General features: G+C 45.8%; 1 protein-coding gene across 2 annotated transcripts in view; it reads right to left on the bottom strand.

Moving 5' to 3' along the window:
• LOC126281734 (myrosinase 1-like) overlaps nt 1–16,101 on the bottom strand; it is a 144,729-nt gene extending 128,628 nt beyond the window's left edge. The window contains exon 1 of one of the 2 annotated variants that reach the window (XM_049980915.1): nt 15,918–16,101. In XM_049980915.1, coding sequence (XP_049836872.1) covers nt 15,918–16,086 — 169 coding nt within the window. In that variant the 5' untranslated portion in view covers nt 16,087–16,101. The remainder of the gene's footprint in view (nt 1–15,917) is intronic. The other variant, XM_049980917.1, reaches the window with a different exon arrangement.
• Nucleotides 16,102–19,189: the final 3,088 nt, after the last annotated feature.

Raw genomic sequence — 19,189 nt, 5'->3', positions numbered from 1 at the left:
AGTAGGATTGAGAGGTGGATCAAACCAGTCTCTGGACTGAAGACCACAACAACAACAATAATCATAGTGAAGTCACTGTGTTTATAATGGCCTGCTGGATATCCATAACGTGGTACACCGATTTTAATAGTGTGTGTGATCACCACAGGCAGGAACGCATGCCCCACAACTTTCAACTATGTTGGCACAACATTGGTAAGGAGTTATTGCGATAGGATGTTCCATTACTCCACCAGCACAGTTCATAACTACACGTTAACACGCTGCAGTACGTCTCGCCACACTTCCCACATGTGCTTGATTGGATTTAAGTCGAGGGAATTGGGTCGGCCAGTCCACCAAGTTTAGCAATGGAATGGTAATTAAATCAAGACCATAAGCTGTCCACAGGCGTTGATAAATATCATCGGGGGCAGTTGAAAATGTGTGCCCCGACCGGGACTCGAACCCGGGATCTTCTACTTAGATGGCAGACGCTCTATCCATTTGAGCCACGACGGCACAGACGGTTGTGGGACTGTGGGGATTTATCCCTCGCACGCTCCCCGTGAGACCCACATTCCCAACTTAATGCCTACACACTACATTCGTAGTGCGCCTGCCAATTACACTCATTACGCGCGGCAGACAATCTTACTGAGACCTGTAAGAGTTTGGACAATGGGTGTGCATCCAGCACAGAAGATAATCAACGGCCGGTTAGCCTTAACGGTATGAAGATGGTATCTGTTCTTCAGGACATGTCCGAAAGAACAGATACCATCTTCACATACGAGGTGCAACAATAAAGTAATGAGACTGATGTGAAAAAAAACGTTGCTTACCGTTTTAGTTCAAAAATGGTACAAATGGCTCTGAGCAGTATGGGACTTAACAGCTGAGGTCATCAGTTCCCTAGACATAGAATTACTTAAACCTAACTAGCCTAAGGACATCACACACATCCATGTCCGAGGCAGGATTCGAACCTGCGACTGTAGCGGCCTAGAACCGCTCGGCCACACCGGCCGGCACAGTTTTAGTCAAGTTTAGCGTTGTCTGCTTAAAAGTAGTTCCCTTCTGATAGCACGCACTTTTTCCAGCGCTTCTGCCATTAATGGTAACATTTCTGGAACTCATCTTCTGTAATATCCTCCAAGACCCTCGTCACAGCTTTTTGGACATCTTGCGTTGTTTGAAAATGGTGTCCCTTGACCGCTGTTTTTATTCTTGGAAATAGAGTAACGTCGGACGGACTGAATGAATGGTGCATAAGGTGGCTGTGGTAGTACTGAAATTTGTTTTGAGGTTAAAAATTGCTGTACTGACAGAGCAGTAAGGGATGACGCATTACGTGCACAAATCTTTCTCATACCAAGATCTTCAGTTATTATTAGACAAACCGTTTCTCGATTGATGTTGAGTCCTTCTGCAATCATTTTCACAGATAATCTTCGATCAGATCGTATGAATTCGGGCGCCCTGGCCAAGTAGACATCTGTCTGTGAGGCTGATGGTAGCCTACTGTGGTCTTCATCTTCAACATTCGTTCTACCTTCACTAAACATTTAATGCCAACAAAAAACTTGACCTCTTGACATAACCTCCTCTCCAAAAGTCCTCTAAAGCTTATCGTACGTTGTAGTCGCGTTTGCAGCCAATTTAACGCAAAAAGAAATGGCATACTGCAGCGCAATATTATGCGGTTCCATTTCCGTGACAAGAGACACAAACACAAGTTAACTTATTACAGCACAACTCACGACTGAGCAGTTGCATCGATGTGCTGCTTGGACTAGAAGCAGCTTGTAGACCAAGGTCAAAGATATTGTGCCTACGCAAGCCTGCAGGGTTGCCACATCTTGCAAAGATAATCAGTCTCATTACTTTATTGTCGCACCTCGTGTGTTTAGCAATAGTGGACATACCTTCATACGGATTGAGGTGGAAAAATGTAATGCACCCAGGAACAGGTTTGTGCATGATCGTTGTGGTGGTACAGGTCTTATGGTTAAGGGACAAAATGCTTGCGTGGGAGTACTGACCTCTGGATCTTTGAAGACAGTAGTCTCACCAGTCAATGTTATTGTGCCACTGTTGTCTTTTTGCATATGCACCTCATCATAGGTGCATTCGCTGATGACTAAATTTTTGTGGATGAAAATAGCCGACGGCCTCGAACAGCGGAGGAGGAGGTACGAGCGGATATTTGGAGAATGGACTGGCCTGTACGTTCTCCTGACTTAAGTCCCACAGAGCGTATGTGGGATTCATTGGGGAACATTCTGCAGCATGTCCACATCAGCCAAAGACTGTCCAGTAGCTGTCGGCAGCGCTGGTGAGAAATACAACGACCTACCACAAGAATTCCTTACCACATCTACATCTACGTGAATACCCTGCTATTCACAATAAAGTGCCTGGAAGAGGGTTCAATCAACAACCTTCATGCTGTCTCTCTACAGTTCCACTCTTGGACGGCACGCCGGCCGCGGTGGTCTCGCGGTAAAGGCGCTCAGTCCGGAACCGCGTGACTACTACGGTCGCAGGTTCGAATCCTGCCTCGGGTGTGAATGTGTGTGATGTTCTTAGGTTAGTTAGGTTTAAGTAGTTCTAAGTTCTAGGGGACTGATGACCACAGATGTTAAGTCCCATAGTGCTCAGAGCCATTTGAACCATTTTTTTTTTTTTTTTTGAACGGCACGCGGGACGAACGAGCACTTAAATTTTTCCTTGCGAACCCTGATTTCTCTTATTTTATCGCGATGATCGTTTCTCCCTATGTAGGTGGATGCTAACCGAATGTTTTCGTAATCGGAGGAGAAAATTGATGATTGAAATTTCATGAGAAGATCCCGTCGCAACGAAAAGCGCCTTTGTTTCAATGATTGCCACTCCAATTCACGTATCATGTCTGTGACACTATTTCCCCTATTTCGCGATTATACGAAACGAGTTGCCCTTCTGTGTACTTTTTCGATGTCATCCGTCATCCCCACCTGACTAGGATCCCACACTGCACAGCATTACTCCAGAATAGGGCGAACAAGCGTAGTGTAAGCAGTCTATTTGGTAGACCTGTTGCACCTTCTAAGTGTTCTGCCAGTGAATCGCAGTCTGTGGTTTGCTTTACCCACAATACGAGGGCTATCCACAAAGTACATTACGTTTTGGAATTAAAAATAAATAAAGTATTGGAATTTTTTTTCTTATATACAGATCAAAGCCACACTTAAATACTACTTTTCTACATAGTTGCCATTTAAATTAAGGCACTTATCGTAGCGATGGACGAGCTTGGAAATTCTTTCGTCGTAAAATACGGCCGCCTGCGCCTTCAACCACGTGGTCACCTCTTCTTGAAGCTGTGGGTCGTCATCAAAAAGCTGCATAGCCAACCACTTCTTCATTGTTCGGAATAAGTGGAAGTCACTCGGTGCCAGGTCGGGACCGTACGGCGGATGAGGAAACAACTCTCACTTAAAAGATTCGAGAACTTCACGAGTGGCATTTGCCGTGTGGGCCCGGGCGTTGTCGTGAATCAGCAAGATCTTTGAGCCCAACTTCCCCCTGCGCTTGTTTTGTATTACTCTTCTGAGGTTGTGCAGAGTTTGGGAATACCTTTGGGAGTTTATTGTAGTGCCTCTTACCAGGAAATCAACAAAAATCACTCCTTTTCTGTCCCAAAAGAGGTAACCACGTGGTTGAAGGCGCAGGCGGCCGAATTTTACGACGAAGGAATTTCCAAGCTCGTCCATCGCTACGATAAGTGCCTTAATTTAAAAGGCAACTATGTAGAAAAGTAGTATTTAAGTGTGGCTTTCATCAGTATATAATAAAAAAAATTCCAATACTTTATTTATTTTTAATTCCAAAACGTAATGTACTTTGTGGATAACCCTGGTATTATCTATGTCATCGTTCCAATTTAAGTTATTTGTAATTGTAATCTCTAACTATTCAGTTCGATTTACAGGCCTCAGATTTGTGTAACTTATCGCGTAATCGAATTTTAGCTGATTTCTTCTAGTACTCATGTGAATAACTTGGCACATTTCTTTATTCAGGGTCAGTTGCCACTTTTCGCACCATACAGATATCTTATCTAAATCATTTTGGAAGTCGTTTTGATCATCTGATGACTTTACAAGACGGTAAATGACAGCGTCACCTGCAAACGATCTAAGACGGCTACTCAGAATGTCTGCTATATCGTTAATATACACTTCAGGAAATTGAAATAAGAACACCGTGAATTCATTGTCCCAGGAAGGGGAAACTTTATTGACATATTCCTGGGGTCAGATACATCACATGATCACACTGACAGAACCACAGGCACATAGACACAGGCAACAGAGCATGCACAATGTCGGCACTAGTACAGTGCAGCAATGCAGACTGCTATTCTCCCATGGAGACGATCGTAGAGATTCTGGATGTAGTCCTGTGGAACGGCTCGCCATGCCATTTCCACCTGGCGCCTCAGTTGGACCAGAGTTCGTGCTGGACGTGCAGACCGCGTGAGACGACGCTTCATCCAGTCCCAAACATGCTCAATGGGGGACAGATCCGGAGATCTTGCTGGCCAGGGTAATTGACTTACACCTTCTAGAGCACGTTGGGTGGCACAGGATACATGCGGACGTGCATTGACCTGTTGGAACAGCATGATCCCTTGCCGGTCTAGGAATGGTAGAACGATGGGTTCGATGACGGTTTGGATGTACCGTGCACTATTCAGTGTCCCCTTGACGATCACCAGAGGTGTACGGCCAGTGTAGGAGATCGCTCCCCACACCATGATGCCGGGTGTTGGCCCTGTGTGCCTCGGTCGTATGCAGTCCTGATTGTGGCGCTCACCTGCACGGCGCCAAACATGCATACGACCATCATTGGCACCAAGGCAGAAGCGACTCTCATCGCTGAAGACGACACGTCTCCATTCGTCCCTCCATTCACGCCTGTCGCGACACCACTGGAGGTAGGCTGCACGATGTTGGGGCGTGAGCGGAAGACGGCCTAACGGTGTGCGGGACCGTAGCCCAGCTTCATGGAGACGGTTGCGAATGGTCCTCGCCGATACCCCAGGAGCAACAGTGTCCCTAATTTGCTGGGAAGTGCCGGTGCGGTCCCCTACGGCACTGCGTAGGATCCTACGGTCTTGGCGTGCATCCGTGCGTCGCTGCGGTCCGGTCCCAGGTCGACGGGCACGTGCACCTTCCGCCGACCACTGGCGACAACATCGATGTACTGTGGAGACCTCACGCCCCATGTGTTGAGCAATTCGGCGGTACGTCCACCCGGCCTCCCGCTTGCCCACTATACGCCCTCGCTCAAAGTCCGTCAACTGCACATACGGTTCACGTCCACGCTGTCGCGGCATGCTACCAGTGTTAAAGACTGCGATGGAGCTCCGTATGCCACGGCAAACTGGCTGACACTGACGGCGGCGGTGCACAAATGCTGCGCAGCTAGCGCCATTCGACGGCCAACACCGCGGTTCCTGGTGTGTCCGCTGTGCCGTGCGTGTGATCATTGCTTGTACAGCCCTCTCGCAGTGTCCGGAGCAAGTATGGTGGGTCTGACACACCGGTGTCAATGTGTTCTTTTTTCCATTTCCAGGAGTGTAGATCAGGAACAATAGTGGGCCTATAACACTTCCTTGGGGAACGCTGGGTATTACTTCCGTTTTACTCGATGACTTTCCGTCTATTATTGCGAACTGTGAACTTTCAGACAGGAAATCACGAATCCAGTCAGCACAACTGAGGCGATACTCCGTAGGCACGCAGTATGATTATCAGACGCTTGTGAGGAACGGTGTCGAAAGTCTTCTGGAAATCTAAAAATATGGAATCAGTTTGACATCCCCTGTCGATAGCACTTATTGCTTCATGAGTATAAAGAGTTAGTTGTGTTTCACAAGAACGATATTTTCTCAATCCGTGCTGACTAGGTGTCAATAAATCGTTTCCTTCGAGGTACTTCATAATGTTCGTATACAGTATATGTTCTAAAACCCTACTGCATATCGACGGTAGTGATATAGGCCCGTAATTCAGCGGATTGCTCCTACTTCCCTTTCTGGGTATTGGTGTGACTTGAGCAATTTTCCAGTCTTTGGGTACGTATTTTTCTGCCCCTTACCAACGTGGGACCACACAGCAGAGCACGCACAGCCGTCCTTGGTGATCACACGCCCTGTTAAGAACCATGTCGCACCGCTTGCTCGTGCATTGGTTGAATTAGGGGAGCGACCAAACAGCGAGGCCATCAGTCCCATCGTATTAGGGAAGGAAGTCCTTTTCAAAGGAAGCAACGCAGCAGTCGCCTGAAGCGATTTAGGAACACAACGGAAAGCCTATCAGAATGGCCGAATGCGGGTTTGCACCATCGCCCTTCCGAATGCGAGTCCGGTGGGCTAAACACTGGACACTCCTCGCTCGCTCCCACCGTTCGTAATGTCCAGCGGACCATCATGTATCGTGGTGGTCTCAGTGTAATTATTGTCTTTGAATAAAAGTGTGACTTCTATTCATCTCATTGCGTGTTTCTTTCAGTAACATTTTTTACTACTCTACTGTCAGTAAAATTACTGCACCACGAAGATGACGCGCCACAGACGCGAAATTTAACCGACAGGAAGAAGATGCTGTGATATGCCAATGATTAGCTTTTCAGAACATTCACACAAGATTGGCGCCGGTGGCAACACCTACAACGTGCTGACATGAGGAACGTTTCCAACCGATTTCTCATACACAAACAGCAGTTAACCGGCGTTGACTGGTGAAACGTTGTTGTGATGCCTCGTGTAAGGAGGAGAAATGCGTACCATCACGTTTCCGACTTTGATAAAGGTCGGATTGTAGCCCATCGCGATTGCGGTTTATCGTATCGCGACATTGCTACTCGCGTTGGTCGAGATCCAATGACTGTTAGCAGAATATGGAATCGGTGGATTCAGGAGGGTAATACGGACTGCCGTGCTGGATTCCAACGGCCTCGTATCACTAGCAGTTGATATGACAGGCATCTCATCCGCATGGCTGTAACGGATCGTGCAGCCACGTCTCGAACCCTGAGTCAACAGATGGGGACATTTGCAAGACAACAACCATCTGCACGAACAATTTGACGACATTTGCAGCAGCATGGACTATCAGCTCGCAGACCGTGGCTGCGGTTATCCTTGACGCTGCATCACACACAGGAGGGCCTGCGATGGTGTACTCAACATCGAACCTGTGTTCACGAATGGCAAGACGTAATTTTTTCGGATGATTCCAGGTTCTGCTTACAGCATCCGTGTTTGGCGACATCGCGGTGAACGCACATTGGAAGCGTGTATTCGTCATCGCCATACTGGCTGATCATCCGGCGTGATGGTATGGGGTGCCGTTGGTTACACGTCTCGGTCACCTCTTGTTCGCATTGACGGCACTTTGAACAGTGGACGTTACATTTCAGATGTGTAACGACCCGTGGCTCTACCCTTCATTCGATCCCTGCGAAACCCTATATTTCAGCATGATAATGCACGACCGCATGTTGCAGGTCCTGTACTGGCCTTTCTGGATACATAACATGTTCGACTGCTGCCCTGGCCAGCATATTCTCCAGATCTTTCACCAATTGAAAATGTCTGGTCAATGGTGGCCGAGCAACTGGCTCGTCACAATACGCCAGTCACTATTCTTGATGAACTGTGGTATCGTGTTGAAGCTGCGTGGGCAGCTGTACCTGTGCACGCCATCCAAGCTCTGTTTGACCCAATGCCCAAGCGTATCAAGGCCGTTATTACGGCCAGAGCTGATCGTTCTGGGTAATGATTTCTCAGGATCTATGCACCCAAATTGCGTGAAAATGTAATCACTTGTCAGTTCTAGCATAATATATTTGTCCAATGAATACCCGTTTATCATCTGCTTTTCTTCTTAGTGTAGCAATTCTAATGGCCGGTAGTGTATGATGTATGAGTTCGCTTTATGTGTGGTCCAAGTTTCATCGAGCTATGTTACTTTCGTCCTTAAATTTTGCACGCAAGTATTGTGCAACGGCCGGCCGGAGTGGGCGTGCAGTTCTGGGCGCTACAGTCTGGAACCGAGCGACCGCTACGGTTGCGGGTTCGAATCCTGCCTCGGGCATGGATGTGTGTGATTTACTTAGGTTGGTTAGGTTTAATTAGTTCTAAGTTCTAGGCGACTGATGAACTCAGAAGTTAAGTCGCATAGTGCTCAGAGCCATTGTGCCACGTGTACTTAATGTGTTCCGCCACCCCTGTGTATCTCTCCCATGCCTGAAGCTCTGATCGTTTCTTTCCCAACTCTGAGCACAGAACCACCCCAAAATTCTTCAATAACAAAACTTCCACCGTCCTTTGACTTTGGCAAAAAGTGACACAAGTAAGACACATATCAACAAAAGAAAAATCGTTTTTACTTTAAATTTCTCGATAAATGAAGCATAATGTTTTCTCTGATATATTAGCACTTGTAACATCCACTTGTGATTACATCACAGCCCACAAAAAAATAGCGTGCACTACCGCGAGTTAATCGAACAGTTATAAATACCCGCGACACTCTTACGCCCTCACTAAGTGAAATTTCAACGAAATGCGCTGCTCTTCCTTGGATTTGGGTATTTTATTTATCAGAACTACACTCCTGGAAATTGAAATAAGAACACCGTGAATTCATTGTCCCAGGAAGGGGAAACTTTATTGACACATTCCTGGGGTCAGATACATCACATGATCACACTGACAGAACCACAGCCACATAGACACAGGCAACAGAGCATGCACAATGTCGACACTAGTACAGTGTATATCCACCTTTCGCAGCAATGCAGGCTGCTATTCTCCGATGGAGACGATCGTAGAGATGCTGGATGTAGTCCTGTGGAACGGCTTGCCATGCCATTTCCACCTGGCGCCTCAGTTGGACCAGCGTTCGTGCTGGACGTGCAGACCGAGTGAGACGACGCTTCATCCAGTCCCAAACATGCTCAATGGGGGACAGATCCGGAGATCTTGCTGGCCAGGGTAGTTGACTTACACCTTCTAGAGCACGTTGGGTGGCACGGGATACATGCGGACGTGCATTGTCCTGTTGGAACAGCAAGTTCCCTTGCCGGTCTAGCAATGGTAGAACGATGGGTTCGATCACGGTTTGGATGTACCGTGCACTATTCAGTGTCCCCTTGACGATCACCAGAGGTGTACGGCCAGTGTAGGAGATCGCTCCCCACACCATGATGCCGGGTGTTGGCCCTGTGTGCCTCGGTCGTATGCAGTCCTGATTGTGGCGCTCACCTGCACGGCGCCAAACATGCATACGACCATCATTGGCACCAAGGCAGAAGCGACTCTCATCGCTGAAGACGACACGTCTCCATTCGTCCCTCCATTCACGCCTGTCGCGACACCACTGGAGGTGGGCTGCACGATGTTGGGGCGTGAGCGGAAGACGGCCTAACGGTGTGCGGGACCGTAGCCCAGCTTCATGGAGACGGTTGCGAATGGTCCTCGCCGATACCCCAGGAGCAACAGTGTCCCTAATTTGCTGGGAAGTGCCGGTGCGGTCCCCTACGGCACTGCGTAGGATCCTACGGTCTTGGCGTGCATCCGTGCGTCTCTGCGGTCCGGTCCCAGGTCGACGGGCACGTGCACCTTCCGCCGACCACTGGCGACAACATCGATGTACTGTGGAGACCTCACGCCCCACGTGTTGAGCAATTCGGCGGTACGTCCACCCGGCCTCCCGCTTGCCCACTATACGCCCTCGCTCAAAGTCTGCCAACTGCACATACGGTTCACGTCCACGCTGTCGTGGCATGCTACCAGTGTTAAAGACTGTGATGGAGCTCCGTATGCCACGGCAAACTGGCTGACACTGACGGCGGCGGTGCACAAACGCTGCGCAGCTAGCGCCATTCGACGGCCAACAGCGCGGTTCCTGGTGTGTCCGCTGTGCCGTGCGTGTGATCATTGCTTGTACAGCCCTCTCGCAGTGTCCGGAGCAAGTATGGTGGGTCTGACACACCGGTGTCAATGTGTTCTTTTTTCCATTTCCAGGAGTGTACCTGGTACCGATACTGGACTGACGGGGGATATTCATGTATTGGTGAAACGAGGGTTTCGTAAGCTAATTCCTTTGTAGGTGGAACACTTCCTGAAATTTCTTCCCGTGTGTCTAATTCTGGCGTCCTCCTTCACAGCATTTAGTTTTTAGTGGACTCTACTGTAAATCGCTCTGTACAGATATTCCGAGATATTTAATGCGTGTGACTACTTCCAGCGCTTGTTCTGCAATCGTCTAATCGTACAGTAGTGAGTCTTTGTGCCTATTAGTGCGCAGTACGTTACACTTGTTTAGTTATTTGCGGGTCAACTGCAAATGCCCGCGTGACGCATCAATCCTATGCTTCTCAACCTGCACGTCACTACTGTGTTTCTAGTTTTGTGACATCCCTGTGTACAACAACAACATCCGTGAAAAGCGTCATGGAATCACAGACGTTATGCACTAGGTCAATGGATCTCAAACTTTCCGATAAAGCGGACTCCCTGTTTATTCAGAAAGTGGTTTACGGACCCTCTTGTAATGGTATCTGAAATGTCACATAGTATCAAAAAATTGAGTTAATTAGAATTACCACTGACATAAATATCAAGAATAACAATGCCATAACCAATTTATCATATAGATACATGACTGTTGCCCACTGAACGAAATTTAAATTGAAAATACAGTAACTTACAGTAACACAGTAACAGTATAGTAATACAGAAAATAGTGAAACGCAGTGCAGCATGTACAGTAACTGGAAATAATTCTTTTAAAAAGAAATTCACTTGATAAATAGTGTTCTGAAATGTGGGGCCACTAATGCGAGAAATGAAATGCTTTGTGTTTTTCCATAATTCCGTTGAAATCTGGAATAAGCTTTGTAACCATCAATTTTGGATCTGATTCCACATTAAGACGGTTTCGCTTCAGGGTTTCGCTACTGCAAATAGCAGGAAAGGTCTGTTCAAGTAACTAAATGCTACGGAATGGCATCAAATGTTGCAAAGCCTCTTCACATAACTCATTGCAGTGCCTCTTTAAACAACTCTTTATACTTTCAAGGCACACGCAACCAAAAGCTACGGAGTTCATTTTGCTGGAAAACATTATGCCATGAAGTATTGCAGGATAGTTCCAATAGCTGTTCTTGTCCTGTGTGAGAGAGATTTCGCCATTAGTGAAAGGATCTTCAGTCTAATAACTACCAGCTTGTGGGGTAAGGAAATATTGTCGAAAACTTACAACTAATGCTATCAAGAGTCTCACAAATGATCTGCACTTCAGGAGAAACTTTTTCACCTGAAGAGTCAATGCGGTCCCTCAGCGCTGGAAATGATGAACTGTTACTATTCTGTACTCGTACTGCCCACAGCTGCAGTTTGTTAACTGTAACTTTAACTTTACTCTCAACCTGCACCATATTAACATTTCTTCCTTGCAGTTTCTAAGTTAAATTCGTTGAGGAAGGAGAAAATATCCACCAAATAGCTCACTTTAAACAACCAATCAAAATCACACAATTTCTCGCTTGAAAAACAATGTTGCTTGTCTAAAAGAAACAAGCACACTTCATTAAGCAGCCCAAAGAAACGACAAAGAACTTTCCCTCTTGACAAGCAACGCACTTCAGTATGTAAGCAAAGTTGAGTGTGTTCACTGCCACTTTCTTCACATAAAACGGTGAAAATACGGAAATTTAGAGAACGTGATTTAATGAAACTAATAGGTTTTATAACTTCATCCAGAATACGTTTCAAATCCTCAGGCATTTTTCTCGCTTCTAAAGCTTCCCTGTGTATGAAGCGACGACTGCACTACTTCTGTCGCTAAGGGTTTCACTCAAACCATTACGTCTGTCTTTCAATCTGTAAAAGTGCTCTAACAAAGAAAGAATTTCTCCCGTGTAAAGTAGTCCTATATAACGGTTGACCAGTTTCAGTGCAGAAACTTAGTAAAGTAGGGAAATATTTAAATTTACAAACTTATGTATAATTTCTAATCGTTTTCTTTATAGTAGCTGAAAAAATACTTCTTGGCAACAGCTGTGAGTTACATGTTATTACAACACATTTCAGTTTTTAAGAAACAGTGCACTAGATCGTAGCCTATATACTGCGAAAAAAATAATGGTCCTATAACACTCTTTCGAGGCGTACGTCAAGTTATTTTTGCATTTATAGTTTTCTCTCCATTCAGAATAAATGTTGTGTTCTGTTTACTAGGAGCTCGTCAGTACAGTCACACATTTAACATTACACGGATGTAGGCGATCGATTCGGCCTGCGCAAATCTGAATACATCTGTGATCTCAGAAAATTGAGATACTACTGGAACAATTAAATTTTAAATATCTTAAAAACTACAAAATTTAATATTTTACAGTAACTGAATATTTTGAGAATTAACTTTAGGATTAACAACTTTTAAATGCTTCATGTGTAACCACCGACCACCTTAAAACAGCAATCGATGCTGGCGTTATAATTCTGCGAGGAATTTTTGAGATGTGATCGTGAGATAAACTAATGGAAACAGATCAGTAAAACTATCATTCGTTTCCGAAACACTCCAGCAAAGTGAAGCCAACAGTAAATAGGTGGTTCAGGAACAGACGTTCTCCCAGCACGAAAGCAAGTTGTAACATTCCATACACTACTGGCCACTAAAATTGCTATACCAAGAAGAAATGCAGATGATAAATGGGTATTCATTGGACAAATATATTATACTAGAACTGACATGTGATTGCATTTTCACGCAATTTGGGTGCTTAGATCCTGAGAAATCAGTACCCAGAACAACAACCTCAGGCCGTAATAACGGCCTTGATACGCCTGGGCATTGAGTCAAACAGAGCTTGAATGGCGTGTACAGGTACAGCTGCCCATGCAGCTTCAACACGATACCGCAGTTCATCAAGATTAGTGACTGGCGTATTGTGACGAGCCAGTTGCTCGGCCACCATTGACCAGACGTTATCAATTGGTGAGAGATCTGGAGAATGTGCTGGCCAGGGCAGCAGTCGAACATTTTCAGTATCCAGAAATACCCGTACAGGACCTGCAAAACGCGGTCGTGCATTATCCTGCTGAAATGTAGGGTTCGCAGAGATCGTATGAAGGTAGAGGCACGGGTCGTAACGTCCACTGTTCAAAGTAAGGTCAATGCGAACAAGAGGTGACCGAGACGTGTAACCAATGGCACCCCATACCATCACGCCGGGTGATACGCCAGAATGTCGATGACGAAAACACGCTTCCAATATGCGTTCACCGTGATGTTGCCAAACACGGATGCGACCGCCATAATGCTGTAGACAGAACCTGGATTCATCCGAAAAAATGATGTTTTGCCATTCGTGCACCCAGGTTCGTCATTGAGTACACCATCGCAAGCGTTCCTGTCTGTGATGCAGCGTCAAGGGTTGGCATGCTGCTGCAAACGTCGTCGAACTATTCATGCAGATGGTTGTTGTCTTGCAAACGTCCCCATCTGTTGACTCAGCTATCCTGTGTAATAAAAAAACTGAGTGAACGGATCAACGGAGAACCTAAACGGGTGTCATCGGACGTCGGCCCCGAACAAATTCAACCAACGTTTTAAAACAAAATGAGATCCACAAATAAAAAGGAGAGCACTTGTCCCCGAAAGGAGGGCTATGCGAGAGGCTTTCAATGAATTCGAAAGTAAAGTTCTATGTACTGACTTGGCAGAAAATCCTAAGAAATTTTGGTCCTATGTCAAAGCGGTAGGTGGATCAAAACAAAATGTCCAGACACTCTGTGACCAAAATGGTACTGAAACAGAGGATGACAGACTAAAGGCCGAATTACTAAATGTCTTCTTCCAAAGCTGTTTCACAGAGGAAGACTGCACTGTGCTTCCTTCTCTAGACTGTCGCACAGTTGACAAAATGGTAGATATCGAAGTAGACGACAGAGGGATAGAGAAACAATTAAAATCGCTCAAAAGAGGAAAGGCCGCTGGTCCTGATGGGATACCAGTTCGATTTTACACAGAGTACGCGAAGGAACTTGCCCCCCTTCTTGCAGCGGTGTACCGTAGGTCTCTAGAAGAGCGAAGCGTTCCAAAGGATTGGAAAAGGGCACAGGTCATCCCCGTTCTCAAGAAGGGACGTCGAACAGATGTGCAGAACTATAGACCTATATCTCTAACGTCGATCAGTTGTAGAATTTTGGAACACGTATTATGTTCGAGTATAATGTCTTTTCTGGAGACTAGAAATCTAATCTGTAGGAATCAGCATGGGTTTCGAAAAAGACGATCGTGTGAAACCCAGCTCGCGCAATTCGTCCACGAGACTCAGAGGGCCTTAGACACGGGTTCACAGGTAGATGCCGTGTTTCTTGACTTCCGCAAGGCGTTTGACACAGTTCCCCACAGTCGTTTAATGAACAAAGTAAGAGCATACGGACTATCAGATCAATTGTGTGATTGGATTGAGGAGTTCCTAGATAACAGAACGCAGCACGTCATTCTCAATGGAGAGAAGTCTTCCGAAGTAAGAGTGATTTCAGGTGTGCCGCAGGGGAGTGTCATAGGACCGTTGCTATTCACAATATACATAAATGACCTGGTGGATGACATCGGAAGTTCACTGAGGCTTTTTGCAGATGATGCTGTGGTGTATCGAAAGGTTGCAACAATGGAAAATTGTACTGAAATGCAGGAGGATCTGCAGCGAATTGACGCATGGTGCACGGAATGGCAATTGAATCTCAATGTAGCGAAGTGTAATGTGATGCGAATACATAGAAAGATAGGTCCCTTATCATTTAGCTACAAAATAGCAGGTCAGCAACTGGAAGCAGTTAATTCCATAAATTATCTGGGAGTACGCATTAGGTGTGATTTAAAATGGAATGATCATATGAAGTTGATCGTCGGTAAAGCAGATGCCAGACTGAGATTCATTGGAAGAATCCTAAGGAAATGCAATCCGACAACAAAGGAAGTAGGTTACAGTACGCTTGTTCGCCCAATGCTTGAATACTGCTCAGCAGTGTGGGATCCGCACCAGGTAGGGTTGATAGAAGAGATAGAGAAGATCCAACGGAGAGCAGCGCGCTTCGTTACAGGATCATTTAGTAATTGCGAAAGCGTTACGGAGATGATAGATAAACTCCAGTGGAAGACTCTGCAGGAGAGACGCTCAGTAGCTCGGTACGGGCTTTTGTTAAAGTTTCGAGAACATACCTTCACCGAAGAGTCAAGCAGTATATTGCTCCCTCCTACGTATATCTCGCGAAGAGACCATGAGGATAAAATCAGAGAGATTAGAGCCCACACAGAAGCATACCGACAATCCTTCTTTCCACGTACAATACGAGACTGGAATAGAAGGGAGAACCGATAGAGGTACTCAGGGTACCCTCCGCCACACACAGTCAGGTGGCTTGCGGAGTACGGATGTAGATGTAGATGTAGAGTCTCGGTCTGGCACACAGTTTTAACCTGTCAGGAAGTTTCATATCAGCGCCCACTCCGCTGTAGAGTGAAACATTTTCATTTATTGATATTCTTCAGCAACGGGTAGTACACTAAAAGAGTCAAGATTTACATACAACAAAATACTGCGCAAAAAACCACGATCCGAGTTTTGAAAGTTGAATTCAATTCAAATGTGTGTGAAATCTTATGGAACTTAACTGCTATGGTCATCAGTCCCTAAGCTTACACACTACTTAACCTAAATTATCCTAAGGACAAACACACACACGCATGCCCCAGGGAGGACTCGAACCTCCTCCGGAACCAGCCGCAAAAAGTTGAATTTCTCTACTCCTATGACAATAATATTCATAATCATCAAGGAAAAAGTGTTCGCACAAAACTCACCATCCTCGTTCCAGCCACCTTCAATCTGGTAGGATGCAGTGGCAGCTCCCAAGTAGAAGTCCTTTGGGAACTGGTTGAGAGCTGTAGGCGGGTCTGTCGACGCCAGGGGAACCCCCCACGTCACAGCCAGCAGAGCTGCCACTACAACAATGACAGGAGAGTGTCTCATCTTCAGGCCGCCTGCACTGCTAATTGTGTATGGTGACCTTACCTTTATATAGAGGCCTCGACAGTTGTAGAATAAAAAATAGCGCTTTGTCTTATCTCCTCATCATATGTTATTCAAAAGATGTTCCTATTATCTTATCGTATGTAATGAGCAATTACAGAAAAATAATACCCCAACTCCCCTTCAAGTGTTTCTTACAGGCTGTGTTGCGTGATAACCGTGCTTCGCATAGCAACATTATCGATTTGTTGAGAATATTATCAAGGACAGGTGCGCAATGCGGCCTCGAAAATTATCAACTGCTTTCAGATTGTGTGTCACAGTCTAGATTGGCGTGGACTTACCGATAGAGAAGCCTTCATTAGACTTCCTCATTGTTTGGTAAACGTACTGCGGATAAGTAGCTTCCATCAGCCTGTTGGTATGCTACCCTGTCAAATATTAAGAAACTTTCACAAGACGTATGATTACCAAGCCAAACGTGCGACTGTAGGTAGACTGTAGCAGCCATTGGTATTCTGTACCTTGGTACCACAGTTCTTCTTTGTTTCTCAGGAGAGACAAATCTCCAGAAAACCAATATTCATTCGTTGTATTAATGTATTACTTTTTATTCTTTATTGCAGCAGCCTGTGATGTTGGATATTCGGCTTATAATAAAAATGGTAGACAGAAATGGGAAAAATTGTGTATGATTTACAATACATAGTTCTAAAGACAGGAGAAGTCTTTACGCCCCACATTACCTCAGACGGATATAAACAGCCGATCAACTAAACCATGGGGTACGGTGAAAGCCGACTCGTGTAGAAGTCGGTGAAAAGATTATGATTAAATACTGGAAGACCCAGTGATAAAATGAGGCAAAGGAGCTCTAATACATACGTTGTGAGATATGAATCTAGACCGGAAAAAAAATCTTAAGTCCTGTGCCTCAGACCACTACATGGTCAACAACTTCTTCTGCGTAAGGCATTCCGAGTTTCTTTGATGTTGCTGGGTTCCAGGCATAAGATTTCATCTACATATGGCTATTTCCTAAGATGTGTAGTCTGTACATTAATATGCTTCCCAGTCTCTAATACTACTACCACTAATAATACATATTATCAAAGTGGGTTTATGTGTTATGTTCCAGTAATATAAGATTGGAATAAACACACACCATTACAGCACTGGGTACTCAGCTAGAAATAATAATGATAATAAACATCTTGAATCGACAGTTCATGAAATGTCACAAGCAAAATTTCAGCAGTATCTACTACCGCAGGTGGTAACCATCCAACGTCTTCAACAACGAAAGCAGGCTTTCGGGTTTTGCGGAAACTGCACTGACATGCTCGGGTTTTCGGAGACTCCAGGGAAGATCAGTTGTTGTTATTGGTTCAAATGGCTCTGAGCACTATGGGACTTAACAGCGATGGTCATCAGTCCTCTATAACTTAGAACTACTTAAACCTAACTAACCTAAGGACAGCACACAACACCCAGTCATCACGAGGCAGAGAAAATCCCTGATCCCGCCCGGAATTGAACCTGGGAACCCGGGCGCGGGAAGCGAGAACGCTACCGCACGACCACGAGCTGCGGATCAGTTGTTGTTATTGTACGTCACTAATGTACTTATGTTATCTGGACACATCTATACTTTCCTTGCAAAAGGTGGCAAATGCGTTTATGTGCTTCTCGTAAGGCCTAGGAACGCTAAATCTCAGACACGATATGGAGGGTCGTGTGGACAGCTCACAGCCCTCAATTGGAATGGTGAGGCTCAGTACACCACAATGAAATGAACACCCTTATCTGCTTACAGGCGTTGACATACGTCAATGGGGACAGATGAAAATGTGTGCCCCGACAGGGACTCCAACCCGGGATCTCCTGTTTACATGGCAGACGCTCTGTCCATCTGAGCCACCGAGGACACAGAGGATGGCGCGACTGTTTTCTTTATTTTAAAAAAAAAGTGGTCAGCGCGAAAAAAAATAAAAAATAGAAAAATAAAAAAAGCGGTTCTATGCTCTACAATCTGCAACCGCGCGACCGCTTCGGTCGCAGGTAAAAAAAAAAAAATAAAGAGCGCTAACGCGCTGCCTCCTGGACTCGGGAAGGCGCGCCGGCCCTGGATCGAATCCGCCCGGCGGATTAACGACGAGGGCTGGTGTGTCGGCCAGCCCGGCTGTGGTTTTTTGGCGCTTTTGCACATCCCGCTAGGTTAATACCGGCATGGTCCCCAAGTTCCGCCTCAGTTAGACGACTCGCAGACATCTGGACACGTTCGCACTATTCCATGATGTACACTCGACGCGAACAGCGGGGGTAGACTCATTCAGTCCCGGGGGGCACGGGGTGGCGGCAGGAACGGCACCCGGCCACCGCTTCCCACTAGCCTTGCCAAATCCGTTCCTAACAATGCCGACCCTGCGCCAGCGTGGGACGTGGCACCAGTGAAAGACACAAAGAAAGAATCCTGCACTGGTAACTCCTTTGCAATTATGGACTGCTATAGATGCAGCATGGCGCAATATTTCTGCAAAGGATTTCCAATGACCTGTTGAGGCCATGGCACATCGAGTTGTCGCAGAACTCCAGGCAGAAAGAGGTCCGACACGATGGTAGGAAGTATCCCATGACTTTTGTTCCTCAGTGTATTGTGAATCATTGATGGAGGTCAAGACATAACACATGTTCGCCCAGTCATGAAAAGAATTTCTCTCCAGCTGCTTTTGGGAAATACACATACATCAACTAATTAAAAATGCACAAGGAAAAAAGTCAATAGTATCTATGATCTATGCTCAGACAAAGAAATAATAGATAAATACACTACTGGCCATTAAAATTGCTACACCAAGAAGAAATGCAGATGATTAACGAGTATTCATTGGACAAATATATTATACTAGAACTGACGTGATTACATTTTCACGCAATTTGTGTTAATAGATCCTGAGAAATCAGTACCCAGAACAACCACTTCTGGCCCTAATAACGGCCTTCATACGCCTGGGCATTGAGTCAGAGTTTGGATGCATGTACATATGCAGCTGCCCATGCAGCTTCAACACGATACCACAGTTCATCAAGAATAGTACCTGGC

Source organism: Schistocerca gregaria, chromosome 7 (genome assembly GCF_023897955.1).
Source record: "Schistocerca gregaria isolate iqSchGreg1 chromosome 7, iqSchGreg1.2, whole genome shotgun sequence".
Taxonomy (NCBI): domain Eukaryota; kingdom Metazoa; phylum Arthropoda; class Insecta; order Orthoptera; family Acrididae; genus Schistocerca; species Schistocerca gregaria.
Note: the sequence above shows the minus strand (reverse complement) of the source record. Positions and strands in the feature narration are given on the sequence as shown.